General features: G+C 47.1%; 4 protein-coding genes across 4 annotated transcripts; 3 read left to right on the plus strand and 1 right to left on the minus strand.

The window, feature by feature from the left end:
• Positions 1 to 1,562: 1,562 nt before the first annotated feature.
• On the plus strand, positions 1,563 to 2,799 carry hxnY-4 (2-oxoglutarate-Fe(II) type oxidoreductase hxnY; the record flags this gene model as incomplete). Its single annotated transcript, XM_037322846.1, has 2 exons — positions 1,563 to 2,446; positions 2,508 to 2,799. 2 exons carry the CDS (start codon positions 1,563 to 1,565, stop codon positions 2,797 to 2,799), a joined length of 1,176 nt encoding a protein of 391 aa, XP_037178703.1.
• A 411-nt stretch (positions 2,800 to 3,210) lies between these two features.
• ecdB-2 (Echinocandin B biosynthetic cluster transcription factor ecdB) lies at positions 3,211 to 5,374 on the plus strand (the record flags this gene model as incomplete). Its single annotated transcript, XM_037322847.1, has 5 exons — positions 3,211 to 3,422; positions 3,475 to 4,039; positions 4,095 to 4,468; positions 4,522 to 4,830; positions 4,915 to 5,374. 5 exons carry the CDS (start codon positions 3,211 to 3,213, stop codon positions 5,372 to 5,374), a joined length of 1,920 nt encoding a protein of 639 aa, XP_037178704.1.
• Positions 5,375 to 10,130: 4,756 nt separating this feature from the next.
• Positions 10,131 to 11,063, plus strand: CGCA056_v007600 (uncharacterized protein; the record flags this gene model as incomplete). Its single annotated transcript, XM_037322848.1, has 3 exons — positions 10,131 to 10,477; positions 10,512 to 10,626; positions 10,728 to 11,063. The coding sequence occupies 3 exons, from the start codon at positions 10,131 to 10,133 to the stop codon at positions 11,061 to 11,063; spliced, it is 798 nt and encodes a 265-aa protein (XP_037179089.1).
• A 300-nt stretch (positions 11,064 to 11,363) lies between these two features.
• On the minus strand, positions 11,364 to 12,602 carry CGCA056_v007601 (uncharacterized protein; the record flags this gene model as incomplete). Its single annotated transcript, XM_037322849.1, has 1 exon — positions 11,364 to 12,602. The coding sequence occupies one exon, from the start codon at positions 12,600 to 12,602 to the stop codon at positions 11,364 to 11,366; it is 1,239 nt and encodes a 412-aa protein (XP_037178783.1).
• Between the last annotated feature and the right edge of the window lie 10,561 nt (positions 12,603 to 23,163).

Here is a 23,163-nt window from a genome sequence, read left to right on the forward strand (position 1 = left end):
TAGTTTTCGAGAGCGTCGTTGGAATTGGCAATAGTGTAATAAGAGGCATTATACACTTGTCCCATCTGAACAGACTCTCTAACCCAGTCCTCTTGAGTCTTGCAAAATGCAGAGACTGTCTATCCAAAGGTAACGAATCCCCAACTGCCGCGTTAGAAAGGCTGCATACCGAAAGCTAGGCGGCAACCTTCTCAGGGAAAGCTCTTCGACGCGACTGCCAACATTGCGCAAAGTCAACTGAGTCTCCTCGTCCGTTAGGTGATCCTAGTGATGGCTGAGTGTCATGTATCGTCTGTCTGAGATATTCGCGCTGACTGTGTGCACCACACAGACAACGTCATCATTTCCTTGCCTGTGCTGGATGTCCACCAGCCGAGTTGGCAGGAAATCTGAACCAGATGAACAGTGCGCCTGATGTTGATGGTCACAATCATATGTCCAGAATTTGGGCAAGTTAGGGCTCGATTGTCTTCGGAAAAATCTGGCAAATTGCTCTGCTGTATTTTCCCAATCAGCTCATCGTACGCGCATCCAAAACAAATTATGGCGACACAATTATTCACTTACACCATTCATGAGGGGCAGCAGTGAACTTGAAATTCTGCACGTGCCGGTCACCAAGTCTGATGTCTGGTTCGTAAGGGGCGGAACCACAGAAAACCATCTAAAGTCTCGGGTCACCCTTTCCATGTTTCCAATAGTGCGGGTCCTCGTGGCTTGATTGAAGACACCGTGAATATATCAGTGCGCAGAGAGGACAACCATCTATGGCTGATTGTTTGAGGGCGTTAATGGATGGCTTGAACCAGTAACGCCACCCTGACGCGTCCAAAGTCTCAGGATCCAGAAACTGCCTTGAGTGGTATGCATGATTACGGATCGAGTAAGGGATATTGAGGCAATCTGAGCAACATTGCGCCTCCGGCTTGGGCGGTTGCAGTGAGGCATGGGCTTTTGCGTCGAAATCGAGAGCCATCCTCGTCGCGAGAAGTAAGTTATGGCCGAAGTAAAAAAGTTCACGTAAAAAAGTTCACAACGAAAACAATCGAGTAGATATGAGAGCATGCTTTGTTGGAAGAGTTGTCTGGTGAGGTAAAATCGAGAATCTGCGACCTTGTCAGGCAAAGGTAGCACGTAGGATCAAATCCCTCGTCCGAGAAGGCCAATAGAAGTCACAAATCTTGTGGGGCCGAAAGAAGGAGGTTAAAATCCACCAAATATAAAAGGCAGTTTTTCGAACCATGCATGCGCCATTATGATGAGAAGATTCGATGCCTCTGAGTGTAATTCCGTCATCTGGGTCTCAGATAGTATGATTTGCGAACGTGATCGTGAAACGAAGTACACATAGCTAGGAAAATTAGAAATGCTGTGCGATAGGGCGGCCATCTCCGACAAGATGGTTTCCTGGGGCCCTATCAGAAGCCAATGAAGTGTCTCGTCCCCGCCTGCAAAACAAAGGCTCAGTCTTATCGCACCGTGTCACCCCGCATTTCCAGATTTTCTGTAAACAAAATTGTCGTCTCTTACAAGAATTACTAAGAGCCCGGTTGCTTCCGTTCATGGCGCTCAGATCTCTAGACAACATAAACACAACTGGAGGCATCATGGGCGAGACAACCATCGTGTCCGAACTGGAGACAACTCTTCTTCGTTTCGCTTCCGGGAATGGCCCGGTAACGCGCCGTATTCTCCGAACACCACTCCGTGATGCTCTTCCGACGGAGATTCCACTCATTGACATAACACCTTCTTTCAGTGATGACATTGCAAGCCGAAAAGTAGTGGCTCAACAGATCCGCCAAGCTGCAACTTCATCGGGCTTCTTTTACATCACCAATCATGGCATCGACTCGTCCGTCACTGACGCTGCCCACGAAGCCTGTCTCGATTACTTTCGCCAGGAAGAAGAGGCGAAGATGCGTTCCTGGGTTGGCAAGAGTCGCTACTTCAACGGCTACAAACCTCCTGGATCCCAGCGTATCAACAAGTCGGAAAGTGTCGATGTTCGCGAGACGTTCAGCTGGACTTACGATCCTCGTCATGATCCCGATATCAGCGACGTTGAGTCCATCCCAGACGATGCCAAGCGTTTCCTCCGGATAGAAGATTTTCATTGGGAGGGAGCTTCCAATAAGCCGCAGTTCAAAAGCTCGATCATCCGTTACTGGCAGTCATGCCTGAAACTTGCTCGCGTGCTAGTGCGAGCTTTCGCATTATCTCTGGACCTTCAGGAAGACCATTTCGATGCTAAATTTGCATACCCAGATGCTGCGTTGGCGCTCAACTATTATCCGCCGTTATCGAAGGCTTTGAACGGTGCTTCAGCCGACACTGATGCACCAGTATCGATCGGATCGCACACGGACTTCCAGCTTTTCACCATTCTTTGGCAAGATGCCGTCGGGGGGCTGCAAGTTCTGAATCGCCAGGGGCAATGGATCAGGTAAGTCCATGCCGCTTCGAGGAAGAAATGAGCTTGAAACTCACTTGTGGTCTCTCAATAGGGCGGCGCCGATTCCGGGAACTTTTGTTGTCAATATCGCTGACTATCTGCAACGCATTACCAACGATCTTTACATCAGCACTGTTCATCGTGCTCGAAATCTTAGCGGCGAGGAGAGGATTAGCATGCCTTTTTTCTTCGGTTTTGGTCTGCATGAGAGTTGCGGTGTTTTGAATACTTGTGTTAAAGACGGGGAGAAGCCGAAGTACGATGAAATAGGTTGCGAGGCATGGGTGCAGCGAAGAGCTAGGGCAATGCATCAAGTAGAGTCCAATGGCGAAGGCGATGCATGAATTTCCAAGTATCTCAATTATCAATAGAGATCTTCTGCCTTGCCAATAATACAGACCTAGTCACCTAGAGCAGTTAGTATTTAACCTTCAGTCACTAAATAAGCTCCAGCAGTTGTAACGACTCAGAGCAGCGAGCACGCTAACCGAGATGGGGTAACGGTACCACAATAATCAATTGGAGAACCCCTGCCCTCGTTTTCGCTTTTCAGGGCTCCTTCATTGTTCTTAACTCCGCTACTCCCCGCGCGCCTTGCCCCAGGTTCTTCAGCACGCCGCCTCCATCAAATCACTCGGGCAAGTCCCGTTATCACACGTCGTAGAAAGGTTTCTCAGATATCCTACGCCCTATCCAGCGCCGTTTATCTCCACAGGTTGCAATCCACGACTGCCTGATTCTGCAGTATCATGACCATGTCGGGCGCTGATGCGGGTTCTGAGACTCCTGAGGCGGGGAACAAGAGGCGCCGTACATCCGGCATGTACCAAAGAAGGCGTGCCGTGGCCGCCTGTGGGCCATGCCGAGTCCGCAAGACGAAGTGCGACAACGTGCGGCCCGCCTGTGGTTTTTGCCAACGGAACGGCGGCCTGTGTACCTATCCAGACACAACGAATGATTTCTCAACGTAAGAGCATTTCTCCTTTGTGGGCATACCTATTCTAAATATTTCCTCGCAGATTTGATCCAGCCAGCTTGGCAATTCTGGATAGGATTAATCATGTAGTCAATCTCTTGGAGAGCCGCCCACCGGCACCGCTCCCGGCGGCTGAGCCCACAGGCATCCCAGCTATCCCACACGGCAACCAGATCTTGTCGCCGACTTCGATTAATGGACCCCAGGGGAGTTCCTGCGCTGTTGTAGATGAGACGCAGTGCCAGACAGACGATGGCCTACCAGAAGACGATGTTATGACCCGGTTTGATATTCCGGATCTTGCGGCGGCAAGTTGGAACTGTGAGACAATATTGAGATGGCCAATATTCAGGGACACTGTTCCTGAGATCAACTCTTTCATTCTCGAACTGGAAGATGACGATCCTGATTGTATGGGCGTAAGGAAATCGAATAACGCAGCCAGTCTTGGGCGAGGAGTGCAAGAAGATGACTTTACTGTGCTCTCAAAAAAGTTCTTGGCATATGTGCATGTCAAGAATCCAGTTCTCGATGTACCCGACTTCAGAGCACATGTCAAGGCCGCGATTGAGAATGGTCCACGTTGGGACGGCCCATCGTGTCTTGTAGTAAGTCGGCGTTTCCTCTTTCGCGGCACTCATTCACTTGCTTATTCCTCTGTAGCTCATAGCCTGCGCTCTGGCCTGCCTGGCCACCCATTTCGAACAGGACAGTTTTCTGAATAGCACGCCTGAGTCCATTCGTTCGACAGCATCAAACTCCACTGATCCGGATACTGCCCAAGCCTACTTCTTCGCAGCGAAGAAACGACTGGGTCTCCTTGAACCCTCCCTACTTCAAGTGCAGTGCCTGTTCTTCTGTGGAGTATTTGAGATGTATTCTCTACGTCCTCTCCCTGCCTGGTATTACTTCAACCAGGCTTGCGTGCAGTTCAAAAATCTCCTATGGAGACGGACTCAACGACGAGCAGAAAATATGTCCCAAAAAGCACGGCGTCTTGAGCAGCGCCTTTACTGGTCGTGCATGAAATCCGAGTGGTCAGTACCGAGCCCCTACCACGCACATGATGCAGACTAATGCGATCTTGCAGCGAGCTGAGATGCGAGATACCCCTGCCTTCGAGCGGCATTACTCGATTGAGCTACCCTGACTTATTTCCTTCGCCTCCGTCAGAGGTTGCTACACCAGCGCCACAACCAAGTTCGCTGGACATTCTTGAAGACGATATCCAACCAGAAGAGGAGAAAAGCTGGTTTTACTACCTCGCTGAAATATCGTCTCGAAGGATGATTAACCGGGCGATAGCGATCATGGGTTACCATGGTGAAGAAGCTTGGATTCGAAATATTGCGAAAGTCATTGAGAAATATGAAGACTTTGATCAACAAATCAATGTTTGGTGAGTAGTTGGCCGCCCTGAGCTATGATCCTCGAAAATCTCTGCTACGAGCCTACGAAGCTTGACCGCTGATGCTTCTTGTAGGTGCTGTCATATTCCGTCACAGATCAATTGGCAAAATCGTGAACACTCTAGTAATGAGCTAGTTCATTACATCCAAAACCGAGCGGAGAGTTGTCGCGAATGGATCCATCGCCCGTTCGTGTACTACGTAATCCACCAGCCCCCCGAAGACCCATGGTCTCCCCGCGTCTTGCCGTTAGCGGAGAAGGGTCTTGAGATCGCAGTCGAGCTGCTACTGGACGCTAATCCGCACCATCGCCATCACGGAACCTGGTTCATGGCCAGAGCGGCGATGACCCGTGCTCTTTTGGTCCTGGCGGCGGTCAAGAGCGGTAGGTTCCGACTGCCGGACCGATGGAAACATGCGGTGGACTCGGCCACATGGGCTTTGCAGCGCTGGTATGGCGAAGCTCCGGATTTGCGTAAGGCGGCGTCTGTGCTGGAGGAACTCATGGGTCAGATCGTCAGGTCCGAGGTGTAGACAAGGTCTGTGTTCAGGAACGCTTTGCCTAAAAATGGTCCGACCCCTCGGTCTGTCAGACGTTGGCGATAGCTGTCTGTCAAATAGGAACTTCTCCAGCTTTGCCGGTCGTCTTGAAAGTTCCGGCGACCGAACGCAGGTGTATTTCGAGAAACATGTGCATTAAGTGGTGCGGACCATGGCGGGTTTAAGGACGAGGCGAATGAAGCGAATTCATAACCCCATTGATTATTCAACACGATCCAGAGGAGCAATCAGACGCTTAGACATAGCGGCACCACCCAATGCATCGGAGGGATGAACAGCCGGCTCTCAATACCGTGGCTTTCCACGTTGAATCTTGGATTCAATAGAGCAGATAGTATTGCGAAATGTGTTTGGTTTGTTCCCAATGTGAATGTTTTGTGGTAAAATTGAGTGACATAACAGCAAAGAATGTAAAGACTCTGAAGGCGGCTTTTGTCGGCTGGTTGCCAATTGACATGCCGTCTTTATCCATGATTGGCGCAAAACAGACGCGCAATGATGGAAGGCTTTCCGTTCGGCTGAGCTTTGCCAGTATGCTTTGGTCTTGTTTGAGACATTGCCACGAATGCCTTAATAGCCGGAAGCATTTGGCAGTCCCATTCCTTGGAATCTTTGAATTCACTGCAAGAGTAATTTGACTATGACACGACCATCTGTTAGCTGAAGGCCTGGAATTATCCCCTTTTTGTATTGACATCACAGAGAGTAGCATGACGTAATTGGCCGGTCGCCTTTTGGTGGTTTTGTCTTAGCTCGATGGGCGCATGCCACACAATTGACCCTCCATGTGATGGTTTGAGACCCTTTGGGAGCTTCAACCCACCATCAGCCGGCTGGTTCAAGGGACCACGTGTGGCTCATGCTTACTGGCTGGTGGCCCCCAACTTCTCTTCCTCCGATGTTCTCTCCTTCATCGGGTCCCCATTTCGATTCTCCGGTCGCGTTGCGCATCCGCGCGTCATTTAGACTTCATAGCAGGTCCGTTCCGAACAGCTGTCAGCTTAGTATCGTTTCGTCTGCGTCTTGTCGGACGTCTGTTCTCGAGAGGCCGATCCTTCAGCTGGCCGTACGCTCGGTCTGAACCGGCTGAATGCAACCCAATATTGCATGTCAAGATCTTTTGGTTTGACGAATGACGAATATGTTCAAGGTGAGGTGAAAGTCTTATGTTGAAGCGACTACACCATGTCTGGATCTTGCAGCTTGCATTCCTGTTTGCTCTAATGTGCTGCTAGATTCAAATGCACCCGGCAGTTTCTTCTGTCGGAATCGGGCTAAGATCAAGTCTTTGCGCAAGCTGAAATCCAATTGTTTGATCAAAATGATTACGCAAAGTTTGCGAAAGGTCCAACGGCAGATGCGAAATTTCAGATGTTGCCCATGCTGTAGACATGATGTCCTCAATTTCGTACATCTCATATCTGGGAGGCCCATTTCTTAGAACTAAATTTGGTGGAAAGGGAAACACTCAGCTAGCAAAGACTTGGTAGGACAGGTGTTCCAGCTGGTCGCGTGGTCGGGCTTTTCTCAAAGCCTGGGATGATCCGGACAAAGCTGAGCCACACCACTCCAAAAGTTGGGATGAAGCCATTGTCACCTTGACCTCACGGGGTCCTTGTCCCAGTCAGACACCTTCACCTGGACGTGCTCCTGCATTCACCTTGACCTCCCTTCGGTCATCTTTCTTTCAGAGAAACCTCCACCATTTTCTTCCAGTCGCCAATTTTCTTTCCTCTTTCATTCTTCTCTTTCCGTAGACGGTACCTTTTCCTCCTTAGCCCACGATTTTCATCAACCACCAAGTCACCTCATCGATCTGTACTAGATTCGGCCGCAGTTGACGACTGAGCAAGACAGAACCCTCTTTTGGACTCTGGACACTCTGCTCTTGTCACCAAGAAACCGGAACTCACCATGGGCCTGATTCTGCCTTCTCGCTCCTCATCATCTTCGTCGTCATGTTCGACTTGCAGCTCCAGTTGTAGTTCGAGCTGCAGCTGCTCAAGCTGCATTTCTACCTGCTCTTCAAGATCTGAGTGGGATAGAATTTGCGGTGTCAAAGGCTGCTCCCGGAAGCATGCCTACATACGTCGAGAAGGATCCATCAGGTTGTACTCCGAGTTTTGCGTGGAGCGTAAGTCATCAAAATATCCTCAATCTTTCAACCCATGCAGGTGGCTCAAAAGCTTTTTTAGACACATGCAAGTTCTGCGTCTTTGGCGAGTCTATGTGCACGCGATCAAAAGAGAAGCGACACCGCTTCTGCTCTCTACGTAAGTCCCTTTCCCTCTCGTCATGACCAAATTTCTGACAATTCTTTTTCTCCACAGACCGGGAGTGCGGGTTCAAAGATTGCACACGTAGAGGGGATTGTCCGCTCGGCGTCGCTTTGCCGTGGTTTTGCTCGAGCCGTAAGTTTTGTCTGGTGCAGAGTCCGGGAGCATGACGCTGACTGGCAGCTCGAACAGACATTTGCCGCGTCGATGGATGCTTCAAGGAAAGGCCCGGGGACTGTGGCTACTGCAAAGACCACCGTTGTTCGACTGGAAAATGCTTCGAAAGACGAATACTGGACGCTGATTATTGCATCGACCATGTGGCAAGGATTTGTCGTGAAGAGGGCTGCCGCGAGACGGTCCATTCGGATTTCCGCTGCATCAAGCACCAGAAATGCCCTTTCAAAGACTGCAAATTATGGCGACATCGGCACAAGGACGGATTATGGGATCATTGCGAGAAGCGTAATGCACTTGTCTGTCCTCGTATGGAATCTTGAGAGACTAACTTGAGATAGACTACCGAGAGCTTCGATGCATCTACAAAGACTGCGACAAATTGTGTCTCCCCAACTGCAGCTACTGTGGCTACCACAAATGCACTTTCGAGGGCTGTCTAAATTTTCGCGACAATGAGAAAGACGTCGAAAGACTATTCTGCCGCGATCACGGCTGCGAGGTGACCCGGTGCTATGCCGTCGCAATTGTTGTCAAGAAGGGGGGCTTCGGCACTTATTGTCGCCGACATACCTGCAGAACTACCGACTGCCGCGAAGTTTGTATAAGTGGCGAGTACTGTGAAAAGCACTCTTGCAATTGGGATGGATGCGACAGAATTCGTATAGGAGGGGGGACATTTTGCGAGGAACACGAATGCAGAAGATCTGGCTGCAGCAATAAGGCCAGACTTCGTCTTGGCTATTGCGAAGAGCACTGCTGCAAGATCGACAAGTGCCTCAATTTCAACGATACAGGATCTGACAAATTGTGCTACGAGCATTCTCGGACGGAGCTGCATAAGAAGATCAAGCACCTGGAAGACAGGTTGCGCGGCAGGGGCTATGAGTCACACCACTACGATGATCTGAAATGCCGCCATGACAAGCTTGCCAGAGACTACGACAGCTGTCTACTTCGGTTGAACGAGAGCAGAGAGGAAATTCGGATTCTCCGGAGCACTTGGATTTCGGAGGAAGACAACCGCATTTGGAGAAAGGATCTGGAGGACCGAAACGCACGGTTGCTGCTGGACCTGGAGCGCGAGCAGAGGAGAGTCGAGCACTGGGAGCGCAAAGCGGGCGAGGTGCTGCGCCGAGTCGACGAATTGGAGGAGCTCCTTGCAGAAGAAAGACTTCGATTTCCGCCAACGGATGGGTACGAGCGTCGCATTTCGGAACTTGTGCGCAAAGTTGAGATTCTCGAAGAGGAACTCCGGATCGAGCGCGAAAATCACACGCTGCACGAAGGCCGACGATACGAAGTCGAAAAACTGTTGCGCACAATCGCGGATCTTGAGCGAAAGCTTGCAGACGAGCACATCAGGTCGGCAAGGGTTGACGAGCTCTTCAAAAAGGTGGAGATACTCCAGGCCATGCTCGCTGGCGAGAGGGAGCAGAAGGATATCCTTTTGGAGGACATTGCCAAGCGCGATGAATATGACCGATGTTATCGTGAAAGATACGAACGTCGTAGATGGAGAAGGGGTAGCTTTGAGAGAAAACGACCGTTTCCTGAACGGGTCGAGCGCGTCGTTGAACGGGAGCGGGTTTATGGCGTCGGATGCTGAGTGACGTGAGGCTGGAATAATGGCCCCCGGTCTTGACAGCGTGTGCAGGTATGGGAGGACACTCTGCATAATCAACTGGCGTTAGTTTGTTTGACGGATAGAGAGGAAAAGATACCCAGTAGCGTACGAATGAGAAAATGAAGTCCGTATTTCAGCTCCGAAACATGTGTTCTGATATGGAAAGCCAGAATTTCGTCCGACCTTTCCAGACCCGCGAGTTCTTCATCACCTTGGTCCACCAAGATACCTCGTTTGTATATCGTGACCAGCAATAGGCGTCTAGTTGGCACCGTGAAACGAACAACTTGATTATTTCACAAGGCAAGGTGAGCTCTCCTGATGTGCCAACTACAACCGCATTGTCCTGAGGCCTTGGACTCATCTTGTTTGTTCATGATACGAGACCTCTGATCCCTTTGATCTTCTTGTCGTTTCTCTTTGTGGAAAGCTGAATTATTTCAAGAACAATTTTATTGTCAGTTCCGTGCCATTTGCCCCTCTTCATGTTATATAACGAAGAGCCAACCCGTAGCAAATATGTTCTCCTCATCAGTCACTCAAACACAACAGCATCCATTATCTACACGTCATCACTTAATACAACAATCTCGAATAGCCATTTTCCCCACCACATCACACCTCCAGATTATCTTTCCAATCAATCAACATGTGTAACGGCACCAACAAATACACCATCTGCCCCTGTATCAACCGGGAGTGTCCGCAACGCCAGGGTTGCGAGCTCAGCAACATTGTTCTCCAATCCAATGAAATAGGTCACGTCACTGACGTGAAGCCTCAGGCACAATGGGAAGACAAAGAACGTTGCGGAAGATGGTGGCTTGAGCAACCAGCCGAGATTTCCACTAATCCAAGAGTATCCCCAGAAGGTCGCTGCCCTGACTTTGAAGAAACTCAGGTCAAGCGCATGGGGTACATGTGCGCCCAGTGCCTACAAGAAAAGCAGGTTCAATGTGGACATGCTCGTTACGATGATCCTCGCGTTGCAATCCCGTATGCACTGTATCCAGCTGACAGGAGACCACAGCCTGGATATCGTCAGCCGGAGCCTCAAGTACCTGTCAACCTTCCAGATGCTGCCCCTCAACGGTTCCCTCAGCCAGAAAGCTATGATCGGCAAATCAGAAGAAAATACCCTCTGCGTACTTTCGGAGCTCCCTCTCTTTTCTATATTCAACCCCAGAAAGAGTGGGCTGGGCTCTCCAGTTTTGACTTTTCAGCTACTCGACTTGGTAGTGGACAGTCCTATGAAGATGAGAAGACCGAGTTCTACCATACACTTCCGATGGCGCTGTGCGAAGACATGGACATCGACCCAATGATCTATGAGATGCCGGACTCGCACCCGTTCCCGCCGCCTAATGCCCGAGCCAACCGGGGTCGGCGTCGAGACTTCGTCAATGGTTCAACGAATTTCGGTGCCATTGGTGACGGTCGTCTTCTTCCTGGTAGCTCTCCGGCTACCAATGGTGGCCGAAACCCGTACGGTGCTATTGGTGATGCGTTTCCACACCCGGATAGTTCTGCTGACAACTCTTACAACTCTTCAAACAGCACTGAAAATCAGTCCCGACAGTAGTCGTTTTGTCACCTCTTACTGATTCTGTGTTCAGGGCCAGCATTTCGATCATCAGCGCGCATGACGCAAGTTAACAACAGTCATGAAAGGTACATTGAGGAATGAGGAAGAACGAAGAACGAAGAGAAAATAAATAGAAAGGGGGAATGGGAAAAGAATATTGGACGAAGCCAGGAGTTTGGCCATTTTCATAGACATCTTAGGTGTTTGTGGTAATGTTATTTGGGCTTTGTTTCAATTCCATCGGCTAACAACTTTGAGTGGCACCCCTGCATGCATCTGAAAAATGACTTGACGAGCTCAGAAAAGCATCGAACCGTCAAAGATAGTGTCGTGATCGCTGTCTAGCTCTTCCCAATATTCAGGCCCCGACAATAGAACTCTGAGGTTTTCCATCCCACGCGTCCGTGCCGCGCAAAGCTCGGTGTAGAAACAAGCCAGCTCATCTTTCGTAGTTTCCGGTGATCTGATGATGCGCAGCTTTTGTAGAGATGCGGGCAGGGATTGTATCAAACCTGTGGCTCCAAAACCAAAACTTCGAACATCGGTGGTCAGTGACTCAAGGCTGGTGAGCGCCTCTAAGGGCACCTTCACTCTCAAACTTCCAGGCCTTCGATTCCATCTGAAACACACTGTGAGGCTCTTCAACGTCTTCGCGTGCTTCGATAGAGAAGTAATAACCCTAACCAAATCATCTGGTTGGCCGCGCCAGATAGTACACTCCAGCCGACTCAACTTTTCCATACTTGAAATGATGGTCTCTAGACGAGAGGGCGGAATTACGCACTGGAAAATGCACAGGCTTGTGAGATTGACAGGCAGAGTCTGGCTCGGATAGTTGAAATCGCACATGAAGAGGCGGAGTTTGGTAAGATTTGGTGCCCGCTCCAGCACATGATCGAGCTCGCCTGCTCTCAACCCTGCCTGTAAGATGTAGAGATAGTCGAGGCTCGGGAATCTAATATGTTTCGTATTGCCAAGTTCGGGAAGAAGGCTCTCGAACGCTGGGCGGTAGATTCCCCTGCGCTGGCAAAATTCCAGCTCAATACTCTGGATGCGGTGCGCCTGAACCATTGCGAGCTCGATGAGAATGTCTGTGTTCCAGGTGTACTCGTGCCAAGTCTCGCGCAAGTTGACTTTGAGCTGCTCCGCTATCTCAGAGACAAATGCGACATCTTTCTCGTCAATGATTTGAGGAGGTGTTCCTCCAGCAGCCCACTTCGTCTCTGCCGTAAATCGTCTTGTGTATCCAGCACAGTGAGGCCGAGATTTCCAGCATCTCAGAAGCGACAGAAGTGGCTTCGCGGTTGCGTCGGGGATGTAGACAAACTCATAGAGCAGTGGCTCAACGAGATCACGAAGTGTGCGCGACGTGCGACAGACTTTGGCCATTGTCGATAAACTCTGATTGACGCGCTCGGTGTTGAAGGATGGCTTGGCATCTTCGAAGCGAAATCGGTAAGGTCCCGGATTGGGTTCCGTTAGCCCGGAAAGGATCTTGTAGACCAGCTCTGTGGGCAGGTCGAGTAACGTTGTCATTTTGGTGGTTCCTCCGATTGAGCTGTATTAGGTCTGACGATTCAGCGTGGAACGGGGGTGCGTCTTCAACTGAAGTACCAAAGATCGATTTTGAGATTCAGGGGTGCCGAGCAGGCTGGGCATCGTTTAAAAGGGTGGGCAACCCCTGCATGTTGTTGGTCGTCGAGGTTCTTGGATGCGCTTAGCGAGTCGTTGCCTAAGTAGGATCACCCGGCCGCTCACGAGTGGAGAGATATGTCAGGAGATTGCGTTGCCGGCTTCCAACGGATGTGGATAATTGGCTAACAATGCATGCTTGGCAGCGCAGGGTTGAGGCGCGTTGCGACAGGGCTTCAGCCAGCCTGATTCTATCTGTAGAGTAAATCGAAAAGAGCAGTCAAGGCTTCCGGCTAATTGATTGATTGAGCCATGGATGGCCGCCGTCATCTCAACTTGAGTATCAAAACCGATCTTAGCGAACGATTAGTCGTTCACCGGCACTCTGGGCAGCTGCCGTAGCTGCCTAGGCCGTCAGGATTGACAGATTCCAATAGAGGTTTAGCTTTACGATCAGCGAACGGGGGTGGCGGATGCAGTCCGCTATGCCCGTGTGGTTTGAATATTAAACATGAGGTAAGCTCAAACGACAAATAATTCGTCTTGTTCTTAAAAATCCTACTCGTGTTGTGACACTGGGTTCCCGTGATCAAGAGCCGAAGAGGGGAAGACGTTGACCAGCTTCACATCTGATATGCGACCTAATTAAGCAAAGTGAAAACGCCACCACTAGGATAAAGAATTACATTCCGCGTCAGGAACTGTTCGTTTTGATAACCGAAGAACTCCGTAAAATAAGTGTATGTGTCAAATTGGCCATGATAACCTTGAGAGGTGTCAGTCACTATGAAAGGTGTCCGCCACTATGCGACCTTGAGAGGAGCTGAGAAGAGTTTTCTATGGTTATGCCAAACTCTATGGATAAGGGTAAAAGCCCTCACTCTGGACATAAAAATAGTAGAAGATCTTTTATTATTGAACACATAGAAGAACAAGACAATACCTCACTATTCGATTTACTACCTCTAATCTGACAATTAACAGTCTGAATCTGCGAATCTAGCCAGAAGCCTATTTATCTTCTTATATACTCTTTTCTATCAATATGACGACAGCAACTATAAAGACGATCGAGCTACGCTCAACGCGTGACTGGATCCTCTGGTTCGATCAGCTGCAGTCAAAAGCAAAGTCCTACAATCTCTGGAAGCATATCAATCCAGCAGAACACATTCAAACTATGCCCGGCGCGTTCCAGAGCCGTCTCGACGCACTCATGGCAGCTCCAGACGCTCCAGAGATCTCTGACCATCCGTCCGGGGGTGGAGCAAACTCTGCAGCGGTCATCCTAGATCCAGACAACGACGCTGCAGTCGCGCATGCTGAAAACCTCGCAGAGCTCTCGCGAGCCAACCGCAAGCTATATCGTGATCGACAAGCTGATTATATGTTTCGAATCAAGAGTTACGAAGCTTATATGAAGAGCATCTGCGCCCTATAAGACTGGATCAGAGATACAGCTGACCTAGAACTCCTATGACACTGCTGTACAGCTGATAAGAACCTTAACGAGTGGATCTATGAGCTTCAGAAGCGTATAGGATCTAGCGATAGCGAACGAAAAGCTACTGCAAAAGCTGAATATAGTGCAGTCCTCCAACTCCCAGCCCGCAAGAAGCTAGCTACAAAGCGCGATGTAGAAGACTGGCTCACAAAATGGGAGCGAGCGATCTGTGAGGCATAGGCGAGTAGCCTTCCACAAGCCAGAGAAGCTGACCAGTGGTTCCCAGATTATGTCGATATGCTTAGTAATAGCTATATTGATAACTGGATCTTCTCATACCATACGAACGCATCTGATAAGGCGAAAGAGGGCACCCTCACTGTAGGTGATGTTATTAAGAAGACAAGAGAGTTCCTCCGAACTATCAAGAACGCCAACCCACGCACTAAAAGCGGCTGTGGAGCCTTTAGACCAACGATATTAGGCGACGCAGATAGCGCTACTACCCAAGACTCAGAGCAGGAGGCTATTACTCCTATAAAGCGTAACCTCGGACGATAAGCGTAACGAGGCACATAAGGAGCTCCTCAAAACGCAGGTCTATCTCACGCAACGCCTATAAGAGATAGGTCTCAAAAGAGAGCACTCGCAAAGACGGAGACTGAGGATGAAAAGCTCTGTCCTGCATACCTCAGCCTCTATCCACTTTCAAAGTGCTGGATAGTCTTTGAAGATCTACGCCCTGAGCGACTTACACGTCACGAACTAACGCATAGGCTCGTCGAAGACTGGATTAATAACGATAAAGAGCTTGCGGAATGCATTCGAAAGCTCAAGCTAAGCAGCAATATGGAAGCCTGACTATATAGAAGGTGCAGAGGCAAAGCCCACAGCGCATTTCACACGCAACCCTCTACGTACAAGCTATATAACTCAGCTATACTTGACTCAGGAGCGACAATTCACGTTTTCAACAGCCTATCAAGGTTTATAACACTCTATAGAGCCGCTCCAGGCGACTTCATATAGGCAGGCGCACATCAGGTGCCTATTGAGGGCTACGGCATAGCTGAGATCAAGCTGAGGGGGCGCAGCAGTAGTACGACAAAGTTGCGGCTATACAACGCAGCACTTTGTTCAGGCTTTGCAAGCAGCCTTATCTCTCTCTGACAGCTACGCCAGCGTGGCATATAGTGGGATATGAGCCTACATAACAACTGCCTATGCAGATCCAACTCATCATATCTCTGCGCTCTCCAAGAGCACCATCATCAGCAAGTTCTCGAGTATCAACCCCTTGAAAACGAAGCAGCATTAGCTGTAATAGCTCTAATCCCACAAGCAGTGGATAAGACGTTAAAACTGCAACAACAGCATAAATACACCACAGCAACGCGTTGAAAGCCGATCCGTGGGAGTATAATAATATGGCACCGCCGCCTAGGCCACCCAGGCCCAGAGGCAATACGCCACCTTATCGGCTCCTCGCGCAGCGTACGACTGCTCACAGGAGGCTCTGCTATTTCAACGATCGACTGTGACGTATGTGGAACAAGCAAGCTACACCGCCAGGTGCAAAGAGCAGTAAAGGAAGCCCTACTATGAGAGAAGCCTGCCGATCATATTGCTATAGACTTCTACGACTACGATGAGGGCTATGAAGGCTACCAGTATATGCTTCTAGTGACAGATTGATCATCATCCTATACCTAGGACTTCTACTTCATGAGATGGACTACAGATGTCCTACTTACTATTATTACCAACTTCCTCACACTCCTATCGACCCAGTATAGAGCAAGAGTGAAAGTCATAGAGACAGACAATAAGATCCTGAAGCATCCGCAAGTAGTCTCAGAGATTAAATCATGCAGAATAAGACTTAAGCCTTGCGCGCCAAACATATAAGCCTAAAATGGTGGAGCTGAACGAATTGCAGCTACTATTAAGCAACGTGCGCAAGCTATGGCGTCTGGAGCTAAGTTGCCAGATATCCTATAGCTGGAAGCGACAAAAGCATCAACATATCTCTACAACAGAACCCCTACAGCCTCAAGAGGCTGGCGAACACTATACGAGGTGTTCCACAAGCACTTCTGGGCTGCAGAAGCAGCGCCCTATGCACGCCTAGATCTTTCACACCTTTGAGCATACGGCTGCAAGGCGTTTGCTATGACTTGATAAGTGTAACTCAAGCAGAACCGCCGCCAGAGACTAGCTCCACGAGCATTTATTGGTTATCTCGTGGGCTATAGCTTGAGCAACTCTTTCCGAATATGGAATCCCTTATGAGATGAGGTATTCACTACGTGAGACGTAGTCTTTAACGAAAAGCAGTTCTTTAATAGCAACCTAAAGGAGCTTGCAGAAGAATTCCGCTATATAGACTTACAAGAGATCTAAGAGCATCTAATGCAGCTAATTAACCAGACAAATAGGACTACTATACCGCAAGATGCTGATGAAGAAGCAGATGAGGGGGTTGAAGACTATGAGCATGCTGAGCTGAGTGATATAGCAGCCCTGGAGCGTAGGATGCCTCCTCCAGAGGATGCTCTATATATAAAAGCGAGTTTTCAACTTATAACCCCTCTGGAGACACCTCCACCACCTTCAGCGTTCTTCACAGCGCTACAGAGCACTCTGCTCGATATGAGGGGGCGGGAACATAGCGACCACCCTTCAAAAACGTCTGAAGATTCAAAAACTATTCCGCCGCTGCTGCGCTAGGCGCCACGCACGTCGTTTAAAGCTGCCTTCTTAGCTGGCAGCGCCCAGCCGCACGCACAAAAGACATATAAGGATAAGACCAAGCGATCGATAGATAGCCCTGCAGACTGTTGCACCTGGGCTGATCACCTTTTGAGCGCACGCGTAGGGTGGGAAGCCTCTGAAACTACAACAGGAGTAGGTTATACCCAAAAGGCGGCTATAGATGAGATAGACCTTTAATAGGGAGCATCTGCTGTGGCCAAATAAAAGCTGGAGAGCGAGAGGCACCTAAGGAGTATGAATACGTATAGAGCTCAGCAGAGTCCGCTTAGAGACCCTTAGAGAATATTGCCCGCTCTACCTATATCTCACGATCAGCTGGCACTGCGAAATAACGCTATAAGAGCGCACCCCTTTGTAAGGGAGTTTCTTAAGGCTGAACAGAGCTATCTGAGAGGGCATGAGGCGTTACGATCCTAGCGCGAAGTAGCTAAGAGCGAGGCCTGCAGTCATTAAGTTCTAGGCTGCCACTAGGTCTATACGTATAAACTTAATAAACATAGGCGGTTAGCGAAGTTTAAAGTAAGACTTATGATCTAGGGTGACTAACAGGCGAAAGATATGCAGGATATATACGCTGCTACGCTTGCAGGTATGTCGTTCCGCATTCTAATAGCACTTGCAGCACGCTTTGATATAGAGCTGCTATAATATGATGCTGTTAACGCGTTTGTATATGCTACTCTTGATGAAACAGTCTTTATGCAGCTTCCGCCAGGCTACCGCCGCCTAGGAGTCATTCTACGCTTATAGAAAGCACTCTACAGACTTCACTGATCTCCTATTCTATAGATTCTATAGCAACGCTATCTAGAAGCAGGACTTAGAGCGCTAGGCTTCTCACGCGTAGCGGGCGAGAACTGCTGTTAGCAACGAGGCTAAGTAATATTCTTCTTCTATGTTGACGACTGTGTGCTAGCGTTTCCTTGCGAACACTCTGCAGACGCACAGGAGGCTATTAACGCACTTCAGAAACGCTACCACCTTGAGGGAGGCAAAGACCTCTAATGGTTCCTCAGCATTAAGGTTATATGAGACCGCTCTACGCAAAAGCTATAGCTATCACAAGCTGTATTTGCAGAGAAGGTACAGAAGCTTATTACGCCACGCGCTGATAACGCAGAAGCGCCTGAAGAGCGCGCCTATACGCCTATGACGAAGACTAAGCTCTTCCCATATGATGGGGAAGCTGCGCCGTGGGAGATTAATCACTATCAGAAGCGCGTTGGAACAATTCTCTACGCAGCAGTAATAACGCAGCCAGATATCGCCTTCGCAGCAAGCCGCCTCGTAAGATTTAATCACAACCCAGGCCCTACGCACCATAAAGCGGTTGAACGCATACTACGATACTTATATAATACGCGCTACCTCTGCCTTGAGTATGGCACTACGCCAGGGAGCGATAACGATACGCTTAAAGTAGCTTCTGACGCTAGTTTTGCGGATAACACGCTTGATCGCAAGAGCTCACAAGCGTTCGCTATGAAGCTCTTTAGAGGGATCGTCGCCTAGAAGGCTAATAAGCAGACAACTGTCATAACGTCGACAACTGAAGCGGAACTCCTCTCTCTATCACAAGCAGCGCGAGAAGCACTCTTCGCAAGCCGCCTAATAGGTGCCCTATAAGTTCAGCTACCTACAGAAAGCATGCCAGAAGCGCAGTTTGCAACTCCCACGCGCACCCAGACGACTATACAAATATAATGCGATAACCAGCAGACTGTTCGCCTTATCAACGCAGAGCTTATGCAACTTCAGACGCGCCTCCGACATGTCGACATATATAACCACTAGCTGAGGCAGGAGATTGCTGAGCATCGCATCTCTGTCGCGTATACGCTGTCAGCATAACTTATGGCGGACAGACTTATGAAGGCGCTTGCTTTGCCGCAGTTTAAGATTTTTTGCTAACAACTTGTTACGGTCAGCTATCCGACAGTAGGGTCTGCTAACAGAAGCTGGGGATTGATACGTTCTAACAGTACACTGGGTCGTGGTCGTAGGTCGTAGTTCGTAGGCTGTAGTAGATCGGTTCTTCAGAGGCCAAGGTGATCAGTCTTAGACTCAATAAGTGATTCGCAGTGAAGGTAAGCTGAGAGTATCCGTGAGGATGAATACTAAGTTGATTGCTGAAGAGCTATGGAAGTCTGACCATGAGCCAGGCTCAGGGTCATTATATACAAGTCTAATTCTGAACATGTTCCTTTGTACCTTGGGTCGATCTGGATCATTCCGATCCAGAATGATCGTTTGGCCCCCAAGTCGTGTTGGATCATATTGATCCAATATGATCGTTATCTTATCATCACGTGACTTGGACCATAGTTCTTCCGTTACCGAGTGAGTTCCTGTTGTTCCCGTGATCCTGCAGTACAAATGTCCTGTCCTAGCCGCCCGACGCCCAAGTGGGTCGGTCAACTGTTATCCATGCATAACGGGTCGTAACACAACTACGCCTAAGCGACCAGCAAGCGCTTCTAGAACGCAACAGGGAATGCGAGCTTATAGAGGAAGACGAGAGATAAGTTGCTGAGGCTGTGAAAAACGACGTATAGGATATAGAAGCTTATGATCTTCCAGATACAGACAATATAGCCAAAACTTAGGTCAGGGAACCACAGCATGCGCGTTATCCCTGAGGGGGCGTGTCAAATTAGCCATGATAACCTTGAGAGGTGTCAGTCACTATAAAAGGTGTCCGCCACTATGCGACCTTGAGAGGAGCTGAGAAGAGTTTTCTATGGTTATGCCAAACTCTATGGATAAGGGTAAAAGCCCTCACTCTGGACATAAAAATAGTAGAAGATCTTTTATTATTAAACATATAGAAGAACAAGACAATACCTCACTATTCGATTTACTACCTCTAATCTGACAGTATGAGTTTGACTTTATCAACTAGCGCCATGTTCGTCTCATGGCCATCAGCATCATGCTTGCTTGTACTTTAAGATGTCCGGCGCGGGAAGATGCACTCATTTGCGTTTACCCTTACTAAAACCCCTATAAATGCAGGATTTTTAGGTTGTAGCTACACTACCACCCTAAACGTTAATTAGTATTATTATTTTCATCGTTTTTAATTAGTTTACTAGTAATTAATACTATTTGCATTAATTTATTTATATTTTAACGTTATCTATAGCTTTAGGAATTATATAAAGTATAATATATATATTTAGGAGTAAGATCTTATTATACATAATAGCGCTAGCTTATAGGTCTTTATAAGCCTAAGATTTATTATATATATTATAAAATCTAATGTAGTATAAAAGTATAATATATAATTAACTATATAATAGCTATAAAGAAGTTATTCCCTCTTTTATTAGCTTTTAAAAAGATTAAACTGAAATCTATAATATTCAATATATTTAATTAAACCTTAAATATATCATTTTTAAGAAATTAAGCTAATCTTAATTATTAATATCTATAAAGTTATCTATAAAGTTAATAACTACTAGAAATAGATATAGAAGTATATCTTTACGCAGTAGAAGTTCTATAGACTTATTACTAGTAAAAGTAAATACAAACTCATATAGCTATACCTAAAGAGGTAGTAATATTTATAAGCTAACTAAAACTTAAGTTTATATAGTTTTAAGTAAAGTATATATAGTTTTTATAAATTAAGCTTTAAATACCTCTCTAACTAAAACGCTAAATAATAAAGATAATATTAATATAAAAAAGATTAGATTAAAAAGAGAAAGTTAATCATAAAGCTAAAGAAGAGAAAATATGTATTTAGTATAAAATAATTAATATAATAAGCTTAAAAGACTTTAAAGAAGCTAAATTTAAAGAGGAAGAAAAAGTTAACTTATACTAAGAGAGGCTTACTTTTAATACTATTAAAAGGCTTTTTAACCTTAAAGAACCTATCTTCTTATTTAAAATTTATTAATTTAAGATTCTTATTTAACTTAAAGTTATATTTCCTGTTAAGTTTAAGTTAACGTTTATCTCTAATATCTATATTTGTATATTTAAAACTTATAATCTTATTATTAAGCTTATATTATAGTTCGATAGTAACATTATAGAATAACTACTAAAGAAGTTTAATTATCTATATAAAGATTATTAGGTTACTATTAAGGATATAAACCTATTCTATAAGTTTAAAAAAGATATAATTTTAAGGAAAATTCTTAAGTAATACGTATTAACTTATTAATAATAATTTATATCTTAAGATTAACTTATTAATCTTATTACTACAGATATTAAGTTAAAGAAATAACTAAAGCTAATGATAAATACAACTAATTTAAAGCATTTATTATAAGATTATATACTTATTATAGTTACTTATTAATAATAAGCTAAAATACTATTAATACTACTTTTTAAACGCTTTATATTATTATTTTAACACTTTATACGTTCTAGAATTAAATAGGGCATTTTACTTTAATAAATAATATCCTCTATACTTAAGACGCTTTAATCTATATTCAGTGTACCTTACTGTATGATATTAACTTTATAAGTAACATAGTTAGATAATAATAATTATAATATTAGATTAGATTAATTAATACTATTTAAGATATAGCTTAAGTAACACAGTATATAATTTATATTAGTTTAATAGCTTAACTTAATACTAATAGAACTTTATATACAAAAGCAGTAAATATAAGCTATTTATTTAAAACTATAATATAAATAGAAGTATTTATTCACCTCTAAATATAACTACTATTTAGATAGTAATAATAAGTATATTACTATATTAGTAGAAGTATAAACCTTTCGTATTATTAAATATCTAAGAATATTATAGCTAAATAGTGTAAGGGGCTGGCCCCTAGGCTTGTTCAACGTAGAGGTGCCGTCGATTGACTATTCTCAGCTGAAGAAGGAAGAAAGGACTTTACAAGAGTAGGCACCTAACAGCGGTGAAGCAGACCGGGTTAGGCGGTGTAACGCGGCAGAGTAGTGGGTCCAACGGAGCTGGATCTCAGTAATTGCTCCGGCAAAGCCGGAGATATCAATCCGGGCTCTAGCCCGTGACATTACCCCCCCGCTCCCCTCCGGCGGCGTGCCCGCGGCCCTAAGGCTGGGTCTCCATCATGCTCCATCGCGGAGCCATAACGGCGTTCATAAGCCTCCAATGCTTCTGTCCCCTGGAGCGTCTCAATAGGCTCCCAGGTCCTCTCTGCGTATCCTTCCCACTTAACCAGAACTTCGCAGCGTCGCCTGCGCCCTCGACGCTTCCAGGTAGCGGCGTCGATACTCTCTACATTCCAGGTCTCCTCGCCTTCGTCATCTATAATTGGTGGCGGCTGCTCGTCATCTAGCGTTTGCCCAGGTAAAGGGTCGTTACCTGCACGCTTCAGGGTATCCACGTGGAAGCGTGGGTATATAGCCGTTAGCACGTTAAGCTCTACCACGTATAGTGAGATAACCTTCGTAACGGTATACTTATAGTGCAACCAATCCAGTTTCTTGCATGGCCTAGGGGACCTGTAGTAGCCTATGTGAAGCTAGACTTTGTCGCCTGCTTCTAGTCTCTCCGTAGGCTGGCGCTTCCTGTTAGCCAGCTCCTCATAGCGTTGCTGCGTTGAGGCAAGGGTCGACCGTGCCATATCCATCACGTCCTGGAGCCTTATTACCAACTTGCGTGCCAGGTCCTCACGAGGGCCCTCATGGTCTTCTGGGTCTGCCTCTTGAACCCAGACAGGCTCTGGGTGGTATCTGTGTTCTAAGAAGAAGCTGCTCATGCCTATAGCGCTGCTATCGCAGCTGCAGAGCGCTAGTTAGGCTGCTGGGAGGTTATTCGCCCAATCCTTCTGCGAGTAGGTAATATAATTGCGTAGGTAGGCCTGGATCTCTTGGTTCATCCTTTCTAGGCCGCCATCAGTCTGTGGGTGATAGGCAGTACTAAGCTGCTGTTCTATTCCTAAAAGCTTGCAGAATTGCCGCCAGAAGCAGCTCGTCCAGTTGCTTCCTCTGTTGCTCACAATTGAAGTAGGGACGCTGTAGAAGCAGAAGTAGCAGCTTAGGAATCGTTCAGCGCAGGCTTCAGCTTCCATACTTTCCATAGCTTCAAGGGTTACACCTTTTCCTAGCCGGTCGATAATTACCCAAAGGTATCCCTCACCCTTATCTGTAAGGGGAAGGTTGGTAATAAAATCCATAGCGAGGTTGCTTCGTATACGCTGCGGTATTAGTAGAGGTTTCAGAAGTCCTTTTCGATGCTCTCTCCAGATATGGCTTCGCCTGCAG

Source organism: Colletotrichum aenigma (assembly GCF_013390185.1).
Source record: "Colletotrichum aenigma strain Cg56 chromosome Unknown KSG_Cg56_contig04, whole genome shotgun sequence".
NCBI lineage: Eukaryota > Fungi > Ascomycota > Sordariomycetes > Glomerellales > Glomerellaceae > Colletotrichum > Colletotrichum aenigma.